The sequence below is a fragment of the Pongo pygmaeus genome, chromosome 19 (genome assembly GCF_028885625.2).
Source record: "Pongo pygmaeus isolate AG05252 chromosome 19, NHGRI_mPonPyg2-v2.0_pri, whole genome shotgun sequence".
Classification (NCBI taxonomy): domain Eukaryota; kingdom Metazoa; phylum Chordata; class Mammalia; order Primates; family Hominidae; genus Pongo; species Pongo pygmaeus.
Genome location: NC_072392.2, coordinates 85345363 through 85357464, shown reverse-complemented (window position 1 = coordinate 85357464; position 12102 = coordinate 85345363). Strand labels below are relative to the sequence as shown.

Sequence of the window (12102 nt, the reverse complement as noted above, 5' to 3'; positions counted from 1 at the left end):
GTCTTCAGTCTGCCATATTTAACTGGAAGACTAATCTTTTCTCTTTTTAAACATAAAACTTGGTGAACATTATTAATTGTAAATTGATAGAGCATCAGGGCTAATCATCTCTCACGACTGGATACTTCACATGTTCTGATCTTTTGCAAAAGTATTTTCATGGGAATGGTAGAATAAAGTAGCCTTTAGAGATTAGGTAACTTGTAAATATGTCAATTTCTTAATATGTAAAATGATGTTAATAATAGTATATATGTCATTGGTACTATTAAATGAGATAATCCATAGTAAAGTACTTGTTACAGTGCCTGGTTATAAATGAACAAAGCAAATATTATTCATCATAATTATGATTAGACTATGATTATACTTTAAAAGAATCTCTAAACTTATTGTCCCAAACAGATTCCTCCCAAAGTATTCTAGTGAGCTGCCAGCATTGATGTTTGCTTTCATGCAGTTTTTAAAACATTCATTTTGTCTTTCAGGTTGAACTTCAGTTTCAATTAAATCGATTACCCCTCTGTGAAATGCACTACGCACTAGACAGGATCAAGGACAATGGGGTTTTGTTTCCAGACATCAGTATGACTCCCACCATACCATGGAGTCCTAACAGGTACAAAAAGGCGATATCTTATTAAAGGAAGTTAGGTTAATATTAAATCGAATATCTGTATCAAATAACTCAAGCATACTTTTATAAGAAAGTTTGCCTTTGCTTTTCAGGAGACATTGGTTTAGAAAGGAGAGTAAAAGAACACTTAAAATGAAACATTTGAGGTTCATCATCTATTTACTTTTTCTCAGAGTCTAAATGAATTCTACTGCTTTTCTCAACAGCCTTAATTTGATAGGGTGCCGAGCAATTTAGGAATATTTCCAAATAGAAGTTGAATGGGGAAATTAGGGCCTTTCTAAAGTGGTTCCAGTAGTTAATTTAAAATAATTTTTATTTATTTATTTAGAGTTGGGGTCTTGCTTTGTCATGCAGGCTGAAGTGTAGTGGCATGATCATTGCTCATTACAGCCTTGAACTCCTGGGCTCAAGCAACTCTCCTGCCTCAGAGGCCTCTGAGTAGCAAGGATTATAGACACACGCCACTGTGTCTGGCTGATTAAAAAAAATTTTTTTTTGTAGACAGGGTTCTTGCTATCTTGTCCATGCTGGTCTCAAAATCCTGGCCTCAAGTGACCTTCCTGCCTTATCTTGCCAGAGTTCTGGGATGTGAGCTACTGCACGTGTCCTAATTTAAAATAATTTTTAAAGATAGGAGAGATTTTTAGAAATTATCAAAATGGATGAAGTACAATAGAAGAAACTACTCAGAAACTGCTCTCCAGTTAATGGTCATATAAATATTGTTCTGCTTAAAGTTTTTTGGGATGTCTTTACATGTAATGAAGAAGGTACTTCCATTTTGTTATAAGCATGGATTGACATGAGAGCTATATGCCTGCATCTGTCTTTTCATCTCTTCACTGGGTTTTGTGCCCTTAGCGCCTGCCCATGCTCAACTCAAAACACCTTTGTTTCTTTTTTTAATCTCAGTGGCTCTACAAAATAGAAGTTTATTTATCACTGTGTCAATTCAATCATGGTAGGGTGGCCCTTTCCATGACTAATGGAGCCTCTTGGATCTTCAGTAAGTGGTTTCCAGGGTCACCTGGGGTGTTGACATTCAGCTGGCCGACAGGGCAAGAGTGAGCACAGATGGTCACGTGGGAAGCTTTTATGGGCCAGGCCTAGGAGTGGTATATATCACTTCCCCTCACATTCCATTTCTTCTGGTCCTAAAAACAGAACAACACGAAATATGCCTTACAGCACAAAACCTCAGTCATTTCTCCCTTGTTTTGCTTACTCTTACTGTGCAGTCCCCTCTGTTCTTTTTAGTGCCAAAATTCTTGAGAGGGAATAGCCTGCGTGTTTCCAATATTCTTTCTTATTCACTCTGTAACCTCTGTTTTCCTCTTGTGTACTATCCTGAAAGTGATTGGTGATCTACTAATTGTAAAAATCCAGTGACATCTCCCAGTTCTCTTCGGATTCAGCTCCTCTTCATGCTTCCTTTTCTTTTCATTCTCAGAGCCAGTGCTGCTTTTAGACCTGGACTATTTCAGTAGCTTTCTAGTTGGCCTTTTGTCCTGTCGTCTGTGGCCCTGTTTTCTGGCTCATCACAAATATTTCTCCCAGAGTTAGTTTTCTAAAATAATCATGTCATTTCACTGCTCACAAATCTGATGGCTTCTCCTTGATATGTAGATAAAGGGTGAGCAGTCTAAGCCAAAGCGCCCGTGTATGGTCTTGTTGACTGTGCTTTCCAGCAGTATCCTTTCAGATTTCTTCTACTTTTTTCTACTTGACACTCCTTTTCTCCCTCTAAATTCTCATGTTTTAGCAATGTTGAATTACCTTGAAGTTTGTTTAATTTGCCCTATACTTATTTGCCTCCTTATCTTTACGTTATTCTTTTTAAAAAGTTTTTAATTGTGGTAAAATCCACATAACATAAATGTACCCTCTTTACCATTTTAAGTGTATAATTCCATAGTGTTAAATATAGTCACACTGTTGTGCAATCTCCAGAACTTTTTCGTCTTGCAGAACAGATACTATACACCCATCAGACAACTCATTTCCCCCTTCCTGCAGCCTTGCCTCCTCTTTAAGTGATTTTCTGTCTCTCATATAATCTTTGCCCAATGTTAATTCACTGAAGATCTCTCTATCCTTTAAGATTTAGTCCAGCTCATATGCTCTCTTCCTCAAGCAGATGAACCTGACCCTTCCATGTCAATATTTTAACAACTATTTATTGAGTGCCTGACATGCGCTAGGCTCAGTTTTGTGTTTTCAAGCATAATTTCTCTCAGTTTATCAATTCGTGAACATTTCTAGACAGTTTTTCTGGGTAAACTCTGAGCTTTGTACAGGAAGAGACTGCGTCTTATTTTTCTTTGAATACCAACAGGGTTTTACACATTATTCATATTCGGCATATTTAAGTTCATAAGAATTTGGAGTTTAAAGAAGAAAAGTTTCAATTGTAAGGCCATACCAGTAAGCTCTTAGGCATTTTTCTTGATATGCTCACTTCTGAAAATTATATTGTATATAATGTAGTATATTTAAATACTACTGACTGTAAGTTTTAACTGCAAAAGTAAGCAAACTTTCAAGCAGGAAAAGATTTTTATACCACTGTAATTTAAATAGCAATTAAAAGGTATCTGGGTCTAGGAACATACTGAGAAACTATTAGTTGTAATGCTAATGGGCTCACACCTGTAATCCTAGCACTTTGGGAGGCCGAGGTGGGAGGATTGGTTAAGCTCAGGAGTTAAGAGTCCAGCCTTAGCAACATAGTGAGACCCCATCTCTATACATAAAGAAATAAATAGGCTGGGCGCGGTGGGTCACGCCTGTAATCCCAGCACTTTGGGAGGCCGAGGCGGGTGGATCACGAGGTCAGGAGATTGAGACCGTCCTGGCTAACATGGTGAAACCCCGTCTCTACTAAAAATACAAAAAAAAAATTAGCCAGGCATGGTGGTGGGCACCTGTAGTCCCAGCTACTCGGGAGGCTGAGGCAGGAGAATGGCATGAACCCGGGAGGTGGAGCTTGCAGTGAACTGAGATTGCACCATTGCACTCCAGCCTGGGCGACAGAGTGAGACTCTGTCTCAAAAAAGAAAAAAAAAGATACTAAGTTGGGTCTCTAAGGATTTGATAAATATATACAAGTTGTTCCATTCATTGGCTTTCTATAAATGTTCATCATGATACGTCTCATTCTTAAGTTCATTAAAGTCCTCAGATTTGAAAGATGAGAGGGTGTTTTAAGAACTTTTTGCTTTGAAAACATGTACTAGTCAAGTAATATCTCATTTTTCTGTAATCTCTAGAAAATATTGTAGTAACAGAAGCTAACCTTAATTGAGCTTTTGTTGCTCAATTTTTGTAAACAGCTTTACATGTATTATCTCACTTGATCTTTAAAATAACCATCTGATGCAAATGTCATTATCTTCATGCACAGATAAAGGAACCATTGGGGGCAGGTATCATAGAATCACAGTGGTCAGGTATAGATTCAAGTAGCGGTTTACAGAACTGATTGTGGCTTTAAAAGGTGGAGTTATCAGCCTAGAGATATGTGGTCCAGGGCTGTGCAGGAGCTCTGCAGGGCCATCAAGGACAGACATCTCACCCTCCTCTACTATGTAGGACATGTTCATTTTCTTCCTGATGCGTTTTGCCTCATGCAAAATATAAGATGGCTGCTGTAGTTTATTTGCCATAAGCTTTTCCTGGTCAGCTGAGGAAGGAAGTGAAGAGCAAGAAGGGCTTTCTTTAGTTAAAAAAAAAAAAAAAAAAAATTATAATAAGTGAGGCTTTGCTTTTATTTTATTGGGTATGGAAGTCCTTCTCAGGACTTCTTCCTGCATCGAATTGATCAGAATTGGGTCTGTAGCAAAGGAGGCTGGGAGATGGAGCATTAGAGCTGGCTGGGCTCAACAGTAGAGGAAGGCAGGGGAGAAGGCTCCTCGGATGGTTTTGGGGTAACCATTCCATCTAATGCTACATACATTAGATCTGGACTTAGCCATCACCTGAAGCAGTTTTTTCATTTATAGAAGATGGAAAATTGCTGGATACTGGCAGAATTATGAATAAATAAGCCGGTTAATGCTGAAGGATTCTGAAATAAAATGTTTGAGATTTAGCAAATGGCAAATTTCAGAAAAAATATTGGCATGATTACATGGTCAAAGTTTGTTTTCTAAGGTTTTACATTTTTTTAAGGAGAATTTTGTTAGTTTGAGATTATATGTCATAATATAACAGTTATATATATATTGTAGAGATGGGGTCTTGCTATGTTGCTCAGGGTGGTCTTGAACTGCTGGTCTCAGATGACGCTCCTACCTTGGCCTCCCAAAATGCTGGGATTATAGGCATGAGCCACCAAGCCTGGCCAGGTTATAATTTCTTGAAAACTGAAAGCGTTAAGATTTTTCAAAAATAACCAACTTCTGATTTAAGTACAATATAGCCTCACAGAGAGAATTTTCCTGTCTAAACTCTGTCCTCTATTTCAGGGTTATTTTGCAGGCACTTTTATTTTAAATTTTCTAAGAGTTTCTTTACACACCCTTACTATTTTGATTCACATCCCTCTCATTTTTACTATAGTTGTTGTGACGTATAGTATTTTAACGGTAGTTGTGAGAAAGAATGCTGTTGATTCTCCACTCAGTTTGATGTGTTTCAGCATCTGCTGTCCATTTAAATCTTCAAAACTTAGCCAAGTCATAGAAGGGACACTAGTAAGATAGATCTCATTACAGTAGCCATCTGTGTGACTGTGACAGGTGTTCTCTACTTTGACCAATATAATATGTGTATTATTTGTGTGTGTGTGCAAAAATATTAAAAAACATTTCATTTTGTTTGGCTTTTTATGCCTTTTTAAAAAACCTAATATTTTCTACATTAAGATCTTTGTAAAAATTAGTATCTCTTAACCAGGGACGTAGAGATTTGTTCTTTTCCTCTTGTTTTAAACCTTACCAACATCTTTTAAATAATTAGAATTTGAAATTCAGATAGTTTCCCTATTGCATTTCATTTGTAATGCAAAAAAACCTACTACTTCATTAATATCAGTAAAAAGTTTTCTGATGCTTTTTTGTAACAGAGGGAAATTACATTTTTGGAACATTGCCATTTCTACTTAAAGACCTGGCACCAGCTAGATTTGGAGTATGAGATTTCCTTAGATAAGTTACCAAAATCTTTTTGTACATAGTATAGGACAAGATAAAATTAATTTTGATTTACACGTTAAAACACTCTACACTGACTCTGTTGGGTAACTTTATAAAAAGTAGCTTTAGAATAAGCGTTTGTTTTTATAGATGCTATGCTATTTCAGTGGTTTTAATGGTTCACTGAAATTCACGATACCCGTGTGTTATGTTCTATTTATTAACGAGATGCATGTGTTTAAAATTTTTATTTTCCATAGACAATGGGATGAACAGTTGGATCCTCGACTAAATGCAAAACAGAAAGAGGCTGTTCTGGCCATTACCACTCCACTTGCAATCCAGCTGCCGCCTGTGCTTATCATCGGACCCTATGGGACAGGCAAAACGTTCACTCTAGCTCAGGCTGTCAAACATATTCTGCAGCAACAGGAGACTAGGTGAGAGGGTGGGAAGCGTGCTCATATTTCCCTGGTAGGGTACTACCTCTGTTCTTGTTTTAAATACAAAATGAGGGCTAGCAAGACAGTTTTCATGCAGCTCTTAAACATGAACAAAAGAGAAAAGGAAAAGCCATAAATCCAAACCCCAGAGCACTAAAAATTTGAATTCTCTTAAAACATACTGTTTTTAGAATTGGTAGTATAGACAGTAAGTTTTAAAATAGTTTTTAAATAGCCATCAGAACAAGTTTGCTATGGAATTGTGGTATCTATTAGAGTCAGAAGACTTGGGTTTAAATATATGTATATATTTTATATGATAGACTTAAAAATAATTTTGGGGTACTTCCTTTTTAACTTAAAAGAGTAGTGTAATTTCCTAAAGGTATCACTGAATAATGCTAGGGATTACTGAGTAGGGTAAGGGAATTGTATAATATTAGGATGGCCACTGCTTTTTTTTTTGGTATTATACTGCTTGAATAGTTTTGTGTTTTATCATTCTTTTTATTTGCACCATTTATTTCAGCAGGATTCTCATTTGCACCCATTCTAATAGTGCTGCTGATCTCTACATAAAGGATTATTTACATCCATATGTAGAAGCAGGCAATCCCCAGGCAAGACCTCTCAGGTATTTTTTTTAAGGCTTATTATGTATCTGTATCATACTTTATTATTCTTAAGAAAAGGTGTCTGTAAAGATTTTAGTAACTTTGGAAATACCAAAGTCTTTATGCATTGACATTTAGAGGTTATGTCTTTTGAAGAAACTGTTTAAATTAAGGAAAAATGTAAAAATATTTGACTATTCATTTCTTAAACATTAAGTAAGAGAAAGACATCCTTTTTTAAGTTTTGTGTGTAAAGTATTGTTTCAACCTGAGTAGATTTTGATATGTACCTCTAAAAGCTAGTATGATGAAATAATATAAATATGATAAATTAAATCTAGTTCAGTTAAAATTCTAGCATATTTTGCATGGCAGATTAGTCATGCAGTGGACGGACAGTTCTTTATGAAAATAAAATTTTGGCTGTGATCATGCAGGTAATTTCATAGAAGCTACACATTGGATAAACATGAAATACTGAAATGATTTCTGCAACAAAATGTACTTGACTGATATTTAACAACTTTTGCTACCATTTAAGAGACAAAGTGTCAAAGAAAATTTAAGGTTGATATAGAAAGGTATAGATATGGACATGAAATGTACTTAAATATAGGATGTGGGGGAATAAAAATCCTTTTCTTCAGAAAACAATAAAGAATCATCAAATTGTTATTTATTATACCATTTGCTTTCATTGTTATATGAATTAATGTTTAGTTTTGCCATTTTACAAACTAATATGTCATGCCCTAGGTTGTTTGAATACAATTGTTTATAAATTAATTTCTAACTGCACTTTTGAATCATAAGTCACTAACGTTTTATTTCTACTTGAGCTCAAGCATGAAAAAATGAAATTGTGTTATTTAATTCTTCAGTAATCATAACCAAAGCTGTTTGAATGATCTTAGAATTCCATTAAAAAAACAAAAGAGGAAAAAAGTGGTGTGACCCATTAACACAGGTTTTTATGCCATATTTTATTTTTACTTTGGAAGATTAAGAAGCAGTAATTATTTTAAATAGAATCTGGTTGTATTTAATGAGAAAATATTACATATATACAATCACTATCACTGTAAATGAAAACATGGTATTTGCTGAAGGATACATTCATCAATAAATTGTTTGCTTCAGAATCTAATCTCTGAGCTCATAAGTGAAAGTTGAGTAGTTAGCATTTTTGCTATAGGTGTTCTTACTTTAATGATGTAAGTTGTTTTGTTCACTTATATTGTTGGTAGAGTGAGCATGTGTGTGTTACATAGGAAGTGTGACCTTCTCAGTTATCATGGTGTACTTGGTGTGAAAACAGTGGAGTAAAGCCCCCTCAAATCTTGGTCGACTTAGCATAGGTCATTTGACACTTGGGGCTGTAGAGCTGTTGCTGATGAACACTAAATCCCTCACTCAGCTAGCTTATATTTAGCTTTTTCCATATAAAATTATTTTTTGGAGGTTATAATCAAACATGTGGTGCATCTAGATATGCAGAATAAGAAGTTATGTTCAGTAGGGTACATGTATAGTTGTTGTGGCCCAAGTATCAAAACTCGCCCTCTAACTTACAGAGAGACTTACACCTGTTTGTAAGTCTCAAAAGTGGTTCAGCCCAAGATGGAAAAACATTTATAAATATATTCAAATGCAAATTTCATATAATTTCATTTAGTAAATGGAAGAAAGTAAGAAAAAGCCTGACTTCCCAAATATTTTCTTTATGTAGTCCTACATTTTCGCCATACTTTTTCTCTTTGGGAAAGGTGTTAACTTGCAAATGTATTTCTTAAGAGTATTCATGCATTGAATTAAGATTTATTAGCACTATTATTACATTAACTCATTAATTTATAATTTTCCTAATAGACAACAAACATAGGAGGCATGTGAAATGGAATAGAGAAGATTAGAATGACTGAGTGCTCTGGGAAGATTAGCTTTATCTGAATTGTCCCAGGATGCAGAGGAAAGAACACAAGAGGGCACTAAGTGTCTGCTCATGACCATGAAGATGGGTGTCTCTAGGGAGCAAGGCTCATGAAGAGTTTGCTCTCTTCATGATATAGTCTGGAACAGGCCCTGGCAAGTGCTATAGTGTGAAAATAGTCAAAACATTACATAGTGAATACAGTAGTAAATGTGCTTAAATATACATACTTATGATTGAAATTTGTAAAATTCTTTTAGTTGCCAGGAGTTGAGCTGAACTTAAAATATTTGGAGATGGAGATTTTAGGAACCATTTTAGATCATGTTTAGTTTCAGTTTTTACTTCTTACTTCACTAGAACTAGAAGATTTTAAAATGGAATAGAGGGGAAAATAGTTTATTTTTGTGTGTGGTTCTCAAGATCAGTATCTGGTTCTGGCAGATTTATGGCTTTGCAGATAGAGGTCATCTATGGAGGGGTGCATTTCCTGCTTTCTGGGAAAATGGAAGGTAATTGTTGTTTTATATTGATCTTCAAAGAAGCATATTCTTTTGTGATCAGGTCATTCTTATTCATAGTCTTTCAAGTAATAACATTTTGGGGGTTATTTGTTGCATATAAATTTACTACAGGAATAAAATTTCAGTGAATTAAAATTATATATTACCAGACTCTCTCTTATAATTCGTGTGGGATATGTGGATTGGTTTCTTTCTGGAAAATATGTAAATTCCTTAATTGGTATTACTTATATTTTATACTGTGAACTTGAAACTGTCTTGTTACTGTCAATTCTCCAATTTTAAAAAAATGTTAGCTGTGTTTTAAATAATCTTTTAGACAGTGTCTAACTTAAATGTTGCACAAAATGAAAGTACAGAGAATATTTTAAAATCTTTTAAAAGTTGGGATTAGAATATTATGCTTTCAAGAAAATTGGCTCAGCGATCAAGCTTTGTATTCTTACTAGCTTCACCTTGAGGTAGCTTTCCAAGGTAATTGTGAAAAAGTCAGCAGTGAGACTTAGAACTTCAATTTCTTTCTTTTTTTCCCCCGCCTTTGAGGAAGAAGCAGGTGCTTGGAGTTAGTTGATGAGTATATTAGGCCGTTCTTGCATTGCTATAAAGAAATACCTGAGACTGGGTAATTTATAAAGAAAAGAGGTTTAATTGGCTCATGGTTCTGCAGGCTTTATAGAAAGCATGGTGCTGGCATCTGCTCAGCTTCTAGGGAGGCCTCAGGAAGCTACAATCATGGTGGAAGGCGAAGGGGGAGCAGGATGTCACGTGGTGAAATCAGGAGCAAGTGAGAGTGAGTGTGCGTGTGGGAGGTGCCACACACTTTTAAGACCAGATTTCAGAGCAAAAGCTTACTTATCATCAAGGGGATGGCCCAAGCCCTTCATGAGGGATCTGCCCCCACGATTCAGACACCTCCCACTGGGCCCTACCTCCAACACTGGGGATTACATTTCAACATGAGATTTTGATGGGAACAAATATCCACACTATATAAATGAGTAATTTGAAAAACCACTTTTTTTTTTTTTTTCAATTTTACAATAAAATATTCATTGGAGCTCAGAGGTGAGGTCTTGGCTGGAGAGAGAAAATGTGTGAATCACTAGGGTATTGGTGGTGATTGAAGCGTGAGCATAGATGAGATTGTTAGGGGAGAGGAGGGCTGGAGAGTTAGAAGGGAAGCAGGGAAAGCTTGAGTTATGGAAGCTGAGGGGAGAGTTCCTGGGAGGGAGCAGCAGCGGAACTTTGCATGTTGCCAAGTCAGGTAAGTCGCTGGGCCTGGAAACATCCATGTGATTTAGTGACGTAGAAGTTGTTTATGTCCCTTAATTAGATGGAGGGTAAGCCATGTTGAATGATTAGAGGAGTGAATAGGAGGTTGGTAACTGGAGAGGACAATGAGGTTGGTAACTGGAGAGGACAATCTGGATAATACTTCTAAGAAGCCTGGCTGTGAAAGGAGGGGAGAGATTGGGCAGTGGCTGGGAGAATATGAGGATTTAAGTAAAGATTCTTTTTATATGGGAGAAACTAGAGAATTTTAATTTTAAAAAGCCACCTATAAGTGACAGGTTAAATTTAAATATTGGTAATTTTTTTTCTCATAATGACTCAAATAATTAGCTTTTGTTTTAGATTAGTATTTATGTTTATTAAAAAATCACATGCATACACTATTACAAAAGGTCATGTTGTATTTTAAAGTTGGTAGCAAAATATATATATATATTTTTAATTAACCTAGCCATTGTTCACCAAATATCATTCCCAAGGGAATTTTTTACTTTTTTTTTTAGCAGGTTCTTTTGATACTTCCATTTTTCTAAATTATAAGATATAAAAATTATATATGGTATATGTATTATATAACAAATTATGAATATATAATATATAAAAATAAAAATTATATGTGTATATATGTATAATATATACACACACATACATATATCAACTGTTATATCTTAATTTGGTTTTGGATATTTGTTGACTTTCTATTGTAGCTTCTTTTCTTTTTTCTTTTTTAAGACAGTCTTGCTTTGTTGCCCAAAATAGAGTACAGTGGGGCTATCTGGGCTCACTGCAACCTCTGCCTCCCAGATTCAAGCGATTCTCCTGCCTCAGCCTCCCGAGTAGCTGGAATTACAGGCACATGCCACCACGCCCGGTTAACTTTTGTGTTTTTAGTAGAGACAGGGTTTTGCCATGTTGGCCAGGCTGGCCTCAAACTCCTGGCCTCAGGTGATCCGCCTGCCTCGGCCTCCCTAAATGTATGGTAGCTTCATTTCTAGTGTCTATTATTATGATCCTGTAAGTTATTTGCTCCTAACAAATAATATGCATATTTCCTTTCATATACGTTTCTGGATTTGTTCTAGCATTAATAATACTTACTGTTTTTCATTTGCTTTATTTTCTTTGAACATCTAATCAGGTCTTTATACCCTAAGTAACCCTGTAAATACCTGCCAAAACAAGTCTTCATTGTTACAGCTCTTAGATAGTTTGTCAGTGCTGTTTTTTTCTCCTGGAAACTCCCCTTCTGATTTCACTTGCTCCTTCTTTCTGAACTGGTTGTTCTTTGTTATGCTGACACTTCTCTTTGCCATTATTTTGGAATTTCTTTTTCTTCTCTCCTATATTAGATCCCATTTCCTGGATCTTAGGTCTTCCTCTTTCTTGATTTTCTACCTTGTTTTGATGGTGCACATCCTTTTGTACACACACTTAACTAGTGCTTTCAACCCTTCTGACAAAGTTTGTAAGAGGTAATGTTTTTTAGCTCTTGCATATCTGAAAATGCCTTTATTCTACTATCA

At 35.7% G+C, this 12102-nt stretch overlaps 1 protein-coding gene across 9 annotated transcripts in view; it reads left to right on the top strand.

Annotated features, from left to right (window-relative positions):
- Positions 1-12102, top strand: part of HELZ (helicase with zinc finger) — a 174411-nt gene that overhangs the window by 78248 nt on the left and 84061 nt on the right. For 5 of the 9 annotated variants that reach the window (XM_063656478.1, XM_054459609.2, XM_054459611.2 and 2 more), the window contains 3 exons: positions 489-619; positions 6036-6215; positions 6748-6852. In XM_063656478.1, the coding sequence (XP_063512548.1) occupies positions 489-619; positions 6036-6215; positions 6748-6852 (416 nt within the window). The remainder of the gene's footprint in view (positions 1-488; positions 620-6035; positions 6216-6747; positions 6853-12102) is intronic. The other 4 variants (XM_063656480.1, XM_054459612.2, XM_054459614.2 and 1 more) reach the window with 1 other exon arrangement.